The sequence below is a fragment of the Lepidochelys olivacea genome (assembly GCF_965140295.1).
Source record: "Lepidochelys olivacea isolate rLepOli2 genome assembly, chromosome: 5".
Taxonomy (NCBI): domain Eukaryota; kingdom Metazoa; phylum Chordata; order Testudines; family Cheloniidae; genus Lepidochelys; species Lepidochelys olivacea.
This window is the reverse complement of record NC_140415.1, coordinates 12,860,939-12,875,152: the sequence shown is the minus strand read 5'-3', so window position 1 is coordinate 12,875,152 and position 14,214 is coordinate 12,860,939. Positions and strand designations below refer to the sequence as shown.

Genomic DNA, 14,214 nt, shown 5'->3' with positions numbered 1-14,214 from the left:
CACCCCTGTAGTGGGGCACTGCCCACACTTTGGGGACCTCTGCTCTTGCTCCGTGTTTTTGGATCGTTGAATTGGTATACTGAAAGCACCCAGTTAAGAGTTCTTGTACTTGGGGCAGTGCAGATATGCACTGTTGTACAGTTGCTACATTTCACTCTAGAGGTGGTTGCATTTCCTCAACTAAAGAAATGGTCCCTTTGTACAGTTTGTATTTAATCTTGTTAAATGATTTTGCTGAAAGACACTAGGCAAATATGTTTGTTGATGGGAATAACGGAACCAAAATGGGATGTTTATAGACAACCTCGCTGGTTGTGTAAACTGAGTTTTAGTCTATTCTAATTGTTTAGATTTTATCCATTTGGTTATATATATTTAAAAATACTAAATAGAAGAGCATAAATTATGTTACTACGCAATCGTTAACTATGAAAATTACCAACATGTGTGTGCTTAAGCAGTACGTTCCACAGAATCAAGACGTGCTCTAGGCCCAAAATCAGGAAAATCCTCTCTCTTCAGGACCTTGCTGCTGGGTTCCAGTTTCTTTTTACTTTTGTTGTGACAGGAGGGAGAATTTTAGAAAAACTTGTCTTGTAAAGGTTCTTAAATTTTAAGTAATTGGCTCTATCTCCCTTAGTTTGCAGGGAAGCATAAAAATGAAGCAATAAGTCAGCAGCTTCACGCTCTGCGTAAAGAAGTAAAACTACTACAAGCAGAAGCCACAAAGCCGCCTTTTCTGAGTATTGTGGAAGCAGCTGTACATGTGGAAAACTTTATAACGTAAGTAACACAGTTACTGCTATATACAGTAGTGTTTTACAATGAGAATTTGTCTTTCTGTACAGCCAAGTGAAAAGGCAAAACCTATTTTCATGCTTTTGTAATGCCCACCAGTCTGAGTCATAGCAGGATTTGAACCCTCAGGTTTACTGGTTCATAACACAGACCTCTACCACATGAACAAAAGGCTTGACTCTGTCTTTTGGCAGCAGTAGTAGGCTCTTCTTATCCAGCCTATCTTATCTCATAGTGTTTTGCATGTTACACTTTCATTTTTTATACTCTGCACTAGTATAACCATTGCTTTTTAACTCATTTGCAAAAGCAAATGACAGCACTTCCTTTGTGCAATGGCATGGTGTACTAAATATCAGGCCACAGCAAAATTTTACAGCATTTAGATTGGCCATGAACTAAAAATAGGTGTTTATAATGTCAGTGTTTATGGACTCTCCCCAATGCAATCAACAGTGCTTTGATAGTCAGAGCTATGATTCAGAGCTGTCACACCAGCTTTCCAAAATGTTTGTGGGCATAATGTAATGGAAGAGGGCTTTGTAATTCAATCTGCTGTTGACTGAATTAATGTCCAACCTAAACCTCCCTTCTTGCAATTTAAGCCCATTGCTTCTTGTCCTACCCTCAGAGGTTAAGAAAAAAATTTTTTTCTTCCTCCTCCTTGTAACAACCTTTTACATACTTGAAAATTATTATCATGTCTCCCCTCGACTTACCTCCGTAGCGATTGATCCAGCGTGGGTCGATTTATCGTGTCTAGTGAAGACATGATAAATCAACCACCGAGCGCTCTCCAATCGACTCAGTACTCCACCGGAGTGAGAAGCACAGGCGGAGTTGATGGGGGAGTGTCAGCAGTCGACCTACCGCAGGGCGGTAAGTAGCTCTAAGTACGTCAACTTCAGCTTTGCTATTTTTGTAGCAGAAGTTGCATAACTTAGACCGACTTAGCTCTTGCCGCCCCCCCTACCCCGTGTACACTAGGCCTCAGTCTTCTCTTTTACAGACTAAACAAACCCAGTTTTTTCAATCTTCCCTCATAGGTCATGTTTCTAGACTTTGAATCATTTTTGTTGCTCTTCTCTGGACTCTCTTCAATTTGTCCACATCCTTCCTGAAATGTGATGCCCAGAACTGGCCATAATACTCCAGCTGAGGCCTAATCAGTGCGGAGTAGAGCAGAAGAATTACTTCTCGTATTTTGCTTACACCACTCCTGCTAATACACCCCAGAATGATGTTTGCTTTTTTTGCAACAGCATTACACTGTTGGCTCATATTTAGCTTGTGGTCCACTATGACCCCCAGATTCCTTTCCACAGTACTCCTTCCTAGACAGTCATTTCCCATTTTGTATATGTGCATTACACACATTTTGTATTATACTTTTCTCTGCTAGATTGAGCCTATTATCAAATATATTCCCCATATAAGTACTTACAGACTGTGATGAAATCACCCCTTACACTTCTCTTTGTTAAGCTAAATAGATTGAGCTCCTTGCATCTATCGCTTTAAGGCATATTTTCTAATCCTGTGGCTCTTCTCTGAACCCTTTTCAATTTACCAACATCCTTCTTGAATTGTGGACACCAGAACTGGCTGGAGCATTAGAGTGCAGCATTAGAGTACAGTATTCTCTCTATATTTTATGCTGGTTCTTAAAGGCTAACGAGTAAAATGCAGTAAAATCTTTTGAAAATAAAGTGACTTTGTCTGACTCTGATTACAAAGGTCAAGATCTAAGGTGCTGCTTGTACATACTGGAGCCATTTTTCAGGGCAGAACCACTCTTAAAAAATCCCACCAAACCCAAAAGTCCGCCTCATAGATACCAGCCGTAGTAATGTGGTTTTTGTTATGGGTGATAATTTGTGTACAGACTAGCAGTTTTATATGCATTCTTCTGCAGAGCCTTAATAAATATCTACAAGGTGCGGCCTACGTCTACAATTCAGAAAGTTGGAATTAGCTTGTTCTTTGCAGTAATAGATTTTGTGTGTGATGAAACTCAACGCCATCCACCCACAAGGCAGTTCTTTACCTCCTGCATCGAGATCCTAGGCCAAGTAAGTTTATTCTGTATACGCTCTAATTCTGCATGCCTCACAATTTTTTGATGCGAACTGCCTGCTAATATCTAAGGTCTAAAAGAAATCCACAGAAATCTGGGAATTCATAGCTAAGTATGTCACTCATTCTCCTACCACCACATTGCACAATACCTCAGTTGTGTCACACATAAGCAGCATGAAGATTGTTGTTCTGAGATGCCTTTTATAGCTACTGCAGGCTCAATGTGAGAAGAAAACGATAGAGTTTAGTTGTTAAGAAGTCTGGATCTTCAGTTTGCCCTTTGGATCCCAGGTAGCTGCACTGCTTACAAGGGCATTTTAGCATTTTGGTTCATTGATTGACTGTTTCGTTGCTTCCGTGGACCTGGCCGGTCACCCAGGCCTTTGTCACCTTCAGATTAAACTGTTACAGTATGGTTGATGTAGAGCACCAATCAGAAGATACTGCTGGTGCAAAACATAATTCCTACTGCTTGGTAGTGTTGACTATAGGGAGCATATTACACCAGTGCTCCAGAGAAGCCATTAGCAATTCATGGTGTTTATGTTGATTTATTAAACCCCGTATAGTTTGGGTTCTCAGTACCACTTTCCCTATGTGCCACTGCAGCATTTGAGATCAGCTGAAGAGTTCTTGTTTACTGCCCCTGCATTTCAAATGTATAGCAACAGGAGGAAGAGCTCTTGAATCAGGAATTAACTTCCTCTTGTTGGCCCATCGGAGCCAGAATTTTTGACTTCTAGGACCGTGGTGTAAGACTTTTCTGGACACTTGGGCTTTTGCTAAAGGCAGTGCTGGAACATATTTATTTTACAAATGGATTTTGGAGGTGTTTCTGTTATGTTTGTTTATTTGTATTACCTAGCTGCCCAGATCATGGACCAGTGGCTCGGTCCTGGGCAGACACAGAACAAAAAAGTCAGTCCCAGCCCCAAAGAGCTTACAATCTCAGTTCAGTTTGTATTGCGTTTTAAGAATAATTTTTATGTGTGTCCAGAGACAGATCTGATGGGATGTATTTAAAATGACATGCATTGGATTATCTGTTTTTCAGAGAATCCTAATCCAACTGAATTCTCCCCCACCCCCCCCCAAAAAAAAAAAAAAAGCCTGCTGTAAAGAATGAAACTACATTCTCCAGGAATTTCTTTAATAATTCTGTCTCTGTTTTAAGGTATTTATCAGCGGGACCAAATCTGAATGCAAATTAGTCCTCCAAACCATCCTGCAGAATCGAAGACTCTGTAATTTGCTCTCTCCCTTCTTCACTCCAGTTGCCTCGCCTGATGAATTTGTAAATTTGTATGAAAAAGTTGTCGCGTTTCTGAGTGATGACAACAGTGATGTTGTTTTCACGTTGCTGACGAAGGTAACATGCTCTTGAATGCCCGCAATATAGTGTTATATGGGTTGCATCTCAGGACTGTTTTCCAAAAGAATCTGAATTCAGACTAACAGAGAAATAAATACATACCTGATTTTTTAAAAAGTAGCAGTGATAAATTATTCGTTAGGAGTATATTGCTAGTATAGCACAGCTCTTGTTGTGGCTAAGTTGAAGCGGGGCTGGAGGTGAAGGCTATATAAGAGACGAAAAAGAGATCATTTCCCATCATGGGCAGCAGCAGTACATGCTTTCCAGTGCTTCCCTTTCAGCATGGTTTACTTCTGAGCTGGGGTCTCCTTGGCTCAGTCCGTCCTTGGTGCCTCTGAAGAGGCAACCACAAGGGAGCCAATCAGTCCCATTGTGATGGCAGTGTTGGAGACACGGACACATGTCCACTGGGAACCTGACTGAATGCCCCAACACACTTCCCGGAGGCAGCCAAGCAACCATCGGGTAATGATTATGTTCAGTCACTGTTGACCTAGGTTGGATTTGAACAGAGAACCTACAGGTTAGACAGCTGCTATCCCTGTTTTCAAACTTACGAGCCATGCAGCCATCCCTTCTTTCCTGGCCTTTCTTGAAACAAAAATATCCTTTTTCTGTCCCAGCAAGTCCTTTATTCTTAAAATTTAGCTCTTCAGTTAACTCTGTTTTTAACATAGAGCTTTCTTGAACAAACACTGCCTCTCTCTTCTGTTTTAGTTTGACCTCCCACAATGGCTAAACCTCACTAAGCCTTCTCTGTCTGAACGTACCCGGCTTCTGGAGTCCATTCACATGGCGCTCAGCGCATGTGGCCTTGAGCCTGAAGAAGACATTTTGATGCCATTTAATATTTTCTGCAAGCACTGGACATATCTCCTTCAGTACCAGTTCCCTGACCATTACAGTGACTTTCTAAGACTGCTCATGCAAAGTGAGTATCTGGGTCAACCAGGGCAAGCCTCAGATTAATTTTAAAGTAACTAGTACATTGAACTGTACTAGACTGCTTCAGTATTTATACTTCTAAAATTTGGACTGGGGGATGGAGAGGGATTGCAATACAGTTAAACCACTGCAAATACAGTATGATTTAAAAATTGCCACAGTTTAGTAACTACAGATTTGTGTGTATATTTTCTGCTAGTTGTATGTTACTGTGTTAAAAAGCTACATTTTCCTTCATATTAAAATTCACAGATCTGGGGTGATAGATTTTCAGCCTGCATTGCTGTAGGGAGGTAGAGCACAGGTTTCTCTCACTGGCAAAGCTGGAGTGTCTCATATCAATGAGCCGTTTTGCCATCAGTTATGTTACAACATGTTTTTGAGACACTTTTGACTGGCCTTGCGGTTAAAACACTGGAATTCTGGAACCTGGATTTGATTCTCAGCTCTGCCACACATGTCCAGTGTGACTGGGGAAATTCCTTAATCTTGCTATTCCTCAATTCCCCCATCTGTAAAATGGGGTGACAATACTCTTTTTCTTTCACCCATTGTCTTGTTTGTTAGGCTCCAAACTTTTGGAGGCATTATCTGTGTCATGCTATGTCTGCATAGTGCTCCTACTGCAGTGAGGCCTTGATCTTACTTGGGGCCCTGTAAGCTGTAATAAAAATAACACTAAATCTGAACATTAAAATATCCACATCTGGGGATTAGCTTTAATATCCCAAGATTCAAGCCACTATCTCCCTCATAATTTTGTCATTGGCTATACTTGTTGATCTAATGGCAGGCTCCTATGCTTAATATTAAGTTTTTAAGGCCCAGCTTGACAAAGCCTTGGCTGGGATGATTTAATTGGTGTTGGTCCTGCTTTGAGCAGGGGGTTGGACTGGATGACCTCCTGAGGTCCCTTCCAACCCTGATATTCTGTAATTCTGTGAAAGAGGAATTAAAGTTATCATTGTGATTTTAATGTATTTTTCCTAAATAAAAAACACAACTCCCATTCTCTTTGTCCTAAGGTTCTGCAGAGCAGCTCCTTAGCCCTGAGTGTTGGAAGGCATTGCTTAAAACTTTGGGCTGCTGTACCTCAGAAACTGAACGAAGGAGCAAGGGTGACTCTGCTAAAAGTCCAGTACTGCGAAGCTCTGCAAAAATCCTTTTGTCTGTAGAACAGGTGGGAAGATTTCTGGCTGATCTCTGAAGTTTACTGTAATTCTCAGCTGCAATCAGTATCCACCATTGAACAACAACATAGCGCTGTAACACTTTTCCCCTTGAATTTGTATCCTCCTTGGTTGATTCAGAGCTCTCTATTCTCTGCAGGTCACAGAGACAATAGAATGGCTTTGCAAGTCTTTCCACAAGCTACGGGTAGCTTCACTGAATTTCAGGAGCTTTGGCCTGTTTTCAAAGTGGAGTCCCTACATGACTGAAGTGAAGACGTTGCTGGAGTACCTCGTGAAACGGCTTATTGATTCTGAGGTGGTCAATTTAGCACAGGAACCAGTAGGCAGCAGCAGAATTCTAGCAGGTAATGTGCATAAAGCAAATTATTTAAAGAGAGACATTGAATATCAACAATCTGGTGGTTTAAGATCTTCTATTGAAGACCTTTGCGCTTGCAAATACAGTAGAGGGCCCAGCCTTATAAAGATCTCAGCTTATGAGCTGTGAAATCATTTAGCTTAACTCCTAAGGAGTTTATCATCTCCCCAGAGCTGAGGCTCCATATGAGCCCAGTTATCAGGAGCTGCAGTCAGGGAACCCAGGGAACATAATTAACCCATACTTATCCAGAGTTCAGGAAATCCAGGTTGATCTGTATTTGGCATTTTTAAAAAAAACAGGGCGAGATATTGTGGGAGCACTTTGTCTTTAGTACTTCACATTGCAGGCATGCCGTATAACTTCTCCCCTCTATAGTGATGGGAGAAATCTAGATTTACTGCTGTGAGTTGTGTGTCCTAGTGCCAGATTCCCTTCAGATGCATATGTGCCGCTTCCACTGTTCTCAGAGAAAGAAGTGTGGCATTGTGATTTGAACACAGGAGTGGGAACTAGATTCCTTAGTTGAGACACAGACCCTTTTTGCCGTGAGCAAGTCCCTTTGGTCCTGTGATTCAGTTTATAAAAATCATGTTAATATTTACCTGATAGGGGTTGTGAGATTTAATGAGGTAATATCTGTGAAGCTATTGGAAAATATAAAGTACTTATTAATTTATTTCCAATCTTCATTTGCCCATGATTTAGTCTGGTTTTGCGCCCCTTTTGAAGGAAGAGGTTAAGATCTTTTATCCAGGTTTGGTGGCTATGTGTAATTTGGTTGCTACAGTTATACTTGAGAAACAAAGCTGTTTGTTTGTTTTTAGTGGTGCGGTCCTTGCATTCAACCATCACTGAGCTCTTTAAACCATGGATTCTGGTTTTAAATGAAGATGATGCCAGGTAAACACTAATGCAATTTTATTTTTCATAATTAAATGAACTGTTATTAAAGGGGTATTTTTTTAAAGTAGTAGTTTCATTGTAATCCTCTGTTTAACCAGCAAAGCTGTTTATAATTTAAAGTCATGGCATTGATCAATTGTGGAACTAATCAGTGAATTCATTAGAACACTGTTTTTTATCTTAATTTTTTTAAGGAATTGCACTTCACTAAGAAAAGTACTTGTTCAGAGTCCTCTCACTCATTCCAGTCAGTGTTGTGTTTGACTTGTGTTTCAGATAAAACCTGAAAAGACACCTAACTTACCATAAGTGTGTTTAAAAAAACAACACACAGTAAATGAATTACCTTAATCCGCTGTCCTACCCTTGCTTCATTCAGTCTTGGACCAGTGAAAAAGAAGTACTGCCAGGCTGAGGGACTAGGGGCAGTACTGAGAGCTAATAACTTGCTACTGTCAGGACAAAAAATATCTTGCCATAGAGGGACAATCCTTTCTGGACCTTGTACACTTGACCCAACACTGGTGTGGAACCACAGATGATAAAAAGAAAAATATGGATGTTGTCAATTAGTACTGGATACAGATTAAAAAAGTGGCTTCCAGATTCCTGCCTTCAGTTTCCATAATACAGATGTCTTCCACTTTTCAGCAAGAAACAGAAATGCCAATTGTAGTTAAAAACCATTATCATGAGTCAGCCCTCGCATTATACCTCCTGTGGGATGTGTGTTTTCAAATACATCTCAGAGTTTTCACTTGGGGAAACACTTCTCATATTAGCAAATTAGTGCGGTTTCCTTTTAAACCCCCAATCTTCGTTAGCTGTGAATGTATCTCCCGCATATAATTGAAAAGTTGACTATTGCTGGTGTATTCTGTAGCTTGGCACTTGTGAAAGAGATCTGGGAATGTTGGCTCAGGTGACTAGATAATACTGTGGACCTCAAGGGTCACTTTACTACAGTCCCATAATGCGTACCTGTTCAAAGCAAGGAACAGGTGAATGTAAATGCTTGGATTTGAATGGCGTGCACACACTTGTAATATTCCCATCCAGGGACAAGCTAGGGTGGCTTGTGCAGATATTTCTGAATTACATAAATGTTTATTACCTATGGTGGCTTGATAAATGCAGTGACACGACTTCATTGTTTGTGTTTTGAAGTAAACAGCAGTGCTACCCCTGGTTGGAGAGTGACACTCCTGTAGCCTCCAGCATGGTACAGTTGTTCACAGATTGCATATTGGTTTTACACCAAAGCTTTAAAGGTGGGTGAAGTCCAGATTTATGCACTCGTTGTTTCTATCCATTTGCACTTTCTGCCCTAGCAGCTCAAACAGTGTTTTGGGTGGATGTGTTTAGTGGGTATGAATTTCTAGCCAAGCTTATGTCTGTTATGAGAACTGTCCTCTAACTCGTTCATGAAATGAAAAGGGTTTTGGTGGCACGGACAGAGAGGAAGGGGTAGATTTTTAGAAAGGTTGGAGAGGACAAAGCAAAAAATTTTGGCAAAGGGCCTGGAGATGAGAAGAGGAGGAAAGGGAAATTTAAAACCAGCCACAAATATTTCTGGTTCCAATGGCAGATGCAGTTTGGGGAAAATCCTGTCTTGGTCCTGAATCATTAGGAGATAGTCTCAGACAGATATTTGTGCATTCTTGAACAGCCCAGTAGAGGGCACTCTATGTGTTACAGTGCTCAGATCAGTTTTGAAATGTTCATTACTCACTTGAGAATTGGGAGGGTTCAGCATTAGTAGGGTGGTTCATGGGCACATGTCGTAAAGGTGGTAAAGCAGGAGGATTAATGGTGATCCGGGTGTTGTCATTGGTTGAGGGCTGGGAGTGAGAAGGGCTTTGGGCAGGGTTTGAGCAATTAGTCTTCCATGTTCTAGGATTCCTGGCAAGCCACTGGGGGTGAGAGAGGTCTTGGGTGTGGGCTGGGGCTACAAGGCACATGCATACGGGTACTGCTGGGCCTGAACTGTAACACCGTGGTATCTTACAAGGATATCCCAATTACATAGCCACAGAATAGATGGCAACAGCTCTAGGCAAAATAGGGGTTTTGTTTGTTTCAAAACTTTGTGTGTAACTTCTGCTGATGGAGGGTGCCTGACTGACCATCCTGAATACTTGCCTCCTCCATTTATCAACAGTGCCCATGTACTGCTACTGCCCGGACTGTAACCTTCCTGTCATTAGCCTGCTAATGTGTCTCAACCCCTGACCTGGAGGGGCAACCTAATCTCCAGGCTCATCCGTTCTTAGACGTGGCTGTTGAGATTGCAAACAGTGTTGCCATTTGTCATGGTGGTTTTTATGTACATGTAAATGCTTATCCACCAGCAATGGAACTGTCCCCACTAATTCATACTACATAGGCCACTAAACAGCCATCACACGGTAATAACTTGGGGTGGCTGCGCTGAGCTCAGACTGGTGACAATAGATATGAAGCAAAAATATGTTGTGATGCCTTTGATGGTTTCCAAATTCTTTAACAGTTTTGAAAGGATGCACAGAACGAGTTCACTACTTACAGAAAGAAGTGGTTTATAAGCAGGGATCCTAGTTTTCCATGATAAAATCCCAAAGTTTCCCAAGAAGAAAAACATAAAAATCTGTGTTTTTCTGCAATTAAAATGAAATGCTGAACTTTAGTTTCCCTAGCCACAATATGTATAGTTACCTATATATATTGTGGCTAGGGATCAGTAGAACACGATGTTTGATTGATATATTTCAGTTGTAAAACGTTGGAATGTTCCACTCACAGTGCATTGTTTCTTTACTGTTGATGGCCCTGCTGTTTCAGCTTCTTGTTTTTGTTTCTTTTCATTCAGTTTAGCGCTTTCCATGTGTTCTACAACTGTCTGCCTTTGAATGTAACCTACAGCCTTGCTGCATGCAGTTCAGAACAGCACATTACCATCCACATGAAATTTCTCCTTGCCAAGCTCAGTGACGTGGTCTTTAGGGGGTGATTTTTTTTTTTTTAAAGTTTTGGGCATTTTTTTCATAACTTTAATTACTCGCATCTGGAGGCTGAAGTGAAATTTGAGATGCATTAAAACACAAACCCCTACATGCCATTGAGTAACCTCTATATGCCTGAAGCAGTTTATTGGAGTATGTTTAGCTATGTAAATTTAAAGTGCATTCAAAAATCAACCCCAAGAGGGGGAGGTTGTGCGCATTGAATAAGTGACACTGGTACTTTCAGTAAAATTTAGTTAATAGTTAATATGGTTTTATTTGTTCACAAAATGTAAAAACTAAAGATTCTTTTTAACAATGCAAATTCCTTTTGCCACGGAAAAACATGGATTTCTAGGATCCCTGATCACAACCCTTATTGTCCAATTAAGTTTTTCAGAGTGAGCGATGTTCAGGAGAAGAAGCACCTGAGTGATAGATTGAAATAAACAAAGCTTAGAAAATTGTCCTTTTTCTTTGAATGTTATGTCCATGGAAGAACTTGTAGAGTGAGTGAGTGTGTGTGTGTGTGTCCCCTTTATAGTCAGATTTGTCCATGTTTGGCTAGGTTTCCCTGGAGTTGTGTTTTAAATGGGCTGTTTCCTTTTAATCTAGATAAGTTGTTGCCAGGCTACCACGGGGCTCTCTGGTTACATCTGATGCATTATTGTGACTCATGCACAGGCCCCAAAATGCCAGAATTCATTCTCTATACTTTCCATGCTGAATTCAGCAGACTTCCATGGAGAGAGATGCACCCAGATCAGATGCTCATGGAAGAATTCTTTAAAGTAAGCACCTAATGCGTATTGAAATAAGACCATTTATACTTTAGTTAATTCCGTCTTTGAAATTAAATGGATGTCTGTTGCAGTTTATTTAGCCAGAGTACATCAATTAGGTTTATTGTAGAATCTGAGGGTTTACAATATATTATTTATAATTATTAATACTATAATAATTTATCAGTACAATACTACTGCTGTGGGATTCAGTTACATTGATGTATGGCCCTCAGTGGTACTATCTGAACTTATGGTATCTGAGCATCACAGTCTGAAAACATCCACTCAGTGTGCAGCGTTAGTCAAAAAAGTGAACAGAATGTTGGGAATCATTAAGAAAGGGATAGATAATAGGACCGAGAAAATATCATATTGCCTCTATATCAATCCACGGTACTCCCACATCTTGACTAGTGTGTGCAGATGTGGTCACTCCATCTCAAAAAAGATTATTGAAATGGGAAAAGGTTCAGAAAAGGGCAACAAAAATGTTTACGGGTATGGAACAGCTACCATATGAGGAGAGATTAATAAGACTGGGACTTTTCAGCTTGGAAAAGAGACGACTAAGAGGGTATATGATAGAGGTCTATAAAATCATGACTGATGTGGAGGAAGTAAATAAGGAAGTGTTATTTACTCCTTCTCATAACACAAGAACTAGGCTTCACCAAGTGAAATTAATAGGCAGCAGGTTTAAAGCAAACAAAAGGAAGTATTTTTTCACACAACACACAGTCAACCTGTAGAATTCCTTGCCAGAGGATGTTGTGAAGGCCAAGACTATAACAAGATTGAAAAAAGAACTAGATAAATTCATGGAGGATAGGTCCATCAGTGGCTAATAGCCAGGATGGGCAGGGTTGATGTTCCTAGCTTCTGTTTGCCGGAAGCTGGGAATGGGAGACAGGGGATGGATCACTTGTTGATTACTTGTTCTGTTCACTCCCTCTGGGGCGCTTGGCATTGGCCACTGCTGGAATACAGGATACTTGGTCTGAGCCAGTATGGCTGTTCTTATGTTCTTATCCTCAACCTCCTGGTGAGGTAGGGCAGTGCTATTATCCCCATTTTACAGATGGGAAACTGTAAAACATAGTGACTTGCACAAAGTGTCACAGGATGTGCTTGGTCGATCAGCAATTGAGCCCAGTTCTTCCATGGCAGCATGATGGGCAGTGGCCACAGCATACCAGCTGCCTAGCCATTGTCACCATGCAGTGAGGTATTAAACTTTCTAAGAATGATTTTGTCAGGTTGGCTCTAGGCTTTCAGGCATTTGCGCCGAGGACAGCTTATAAATGAATTTCTAGACAAGTAGTGAGCTTGAGAAAGAATATTAATCAAATTAGTGTTTATTTTGGTAATGTACTGAACCTTTCCCAAAAAATTGACTTCTCAATCACTTTGGGTTTATAATGCATAATTAACATGACTTTTTGGAAAATACGTATCAATATAGAGACAATGTGTGAAGTATCAATCAGTGAATTATAAACCAGTTTTTTGCTAACTAAAATGATGATCACCGTACTTCCATTCTCTAGTTGACTGCTTCTGATTTGCACCCTAAAATTGTGGTACATATAGAAGTGGAACTCCAGAATCTTTCCCCCAAGGCCTTTACTGCCTTCCTGTCGGTGTTGCATTGTCCATGCACGTCTAAAATTGTTACAGAATTTTTTGGTCTTCCCCAAAGAGAGAAAAGCCAGTTGCAGTTTTTCAACTGAAAGTCCACAATAGCCTGAATATTGCCCCTGCATTTGAAATGGTCTGAATTTAGTCTACTGCGAAAGACATTTCTTTGACTGCGGTTTTGGGAGGGCTGAAGGTTATGCTTCCTTTATGATGAAGGGGTAGAAGGGAATTCTAGTAGATGACTGGCTGATTTGAGGTCCTGTTGAATGGATTATTTAAAGCTGCGGAGATTGAATTGCTTTATTAATGATGCTAGGGTGCCTAAAGCTGTGGACAGCGTCTTTTTAGTTATTTAAATCTAAATAAATAAAGGTGCCTGTCTCTTTTCTCCTAGGTTGAAAGAGGCAGCCCAAAGAGTTGTTTCATTTTCTTGGGTTCTGTTTTATGTGATGTAAACTGGGTCAGCGTCCTGTCTGATGCCTGGAATCCCAAGCCCCATCCTGAAACACACCACATGATTGTCTGCTTGCTCTGTATGGTAGTCCTGTTGGCAAAGGAGGAGCAGCTTATAAGCAAAGAGGTAATTTTGAAAAGGTTCAGAGATGGATCAGATTGCCTTGGGTTTGTCACAAACGTAAACAAAGCTTAGAATGCTAAGATTTCTGTGTGCTTACGGGGACCTATGCAGATGACATATGTGGAGATGGCAATTAGAAGCCACCATATTAATGGTTGAGGCCAGACAATGTGTCTGATAGGCTGTTGACAGAGTGGTCCGTCAGGTTTACAGAAATACACCTTGCATCCATTAATCTCTATGTTGTTTGCCATTATCAGGCAAGCAAGTGTACCATATCTAAGGCCTGCCTGAGCTGCAGCATACTGGTAAAAGAAATTCCATGAACTATGTCCAAACCTGGATCCATTGGGTCTGTCTATCTTAGATATGTATGTCACGCTGTCTGGAGTGGCTCTCAGCTGTGAGTGCCTGTCTCAGGGCAAACTGTCAAAAAAGAGGACAGACAGCCCAAACTGCTGGTGTTTTCTATAATTAGATTTCACCACAACCCACTGACAAATGGGAACTCCTGGATTACTACACTAGTCTTTCCATGGAGTCACAGACAGTCCATTCAGACTGTCCAGTCTGTCTTGC

At 40.8% G+C, this 14,214-nt stretch overlaps 1 protein-coding gene across 1 annotated transcript in view; it reads left to right on the top strand.

Annotated features, from left to right (window-relative positions):
* EPG5 (ectopic P-granules 5 autophagy tethering factor) overlaps nucleotides 1–14,214 on the top strand; it is a 92,584-nt gene that overhangs the window by 63,019 nt on the left and 15,351 nt on the right. The window contains exons 28-37 of the mRNA XM_084628995.1: nucleotides 641–783; nucleotides 2,714–2,870; nucleotides 4,052–4,246; nucleotides 4,970–5,183; nucleotides 6,223–6,377; nucleotides 6,527–6,734; nucleotides 7,576–7,651; nucleotides 8,822–8,925; nucleotides 11,251–11,426; nucleotides 13,453–13,638. Of these exons, the coding sequence (XP_084485121.1) occupies nucleotides 641–783; nucleotides 2,714–2,870; nucleotides 4,052–4,246; nucleotides 4,970–5,183; nucleotides 6,223–6,377; nucleotides 6,527–6,734; nucleotides 7,576–7,651; nucleotides 8,822–8,925; nucleotides 11,251–11,426; nucleotides 13,453–13,638 (1,614 nt within the window). The remainder of the gene's footprint in view (nucleotides 1–640; nucleotides 784–2,713; nucleotides 2,871–4,051; nucleotides 4,247–4,969; nucleotides 5,184–6,222; nucleotides 6,378–6,526; nucleotides 6,735–7,575; nucleotides 7,652–8,821; nucleotides 8,926–11,250; nucleotides 11,427–13,452; nucleotides 13,639–14,214) is intronic.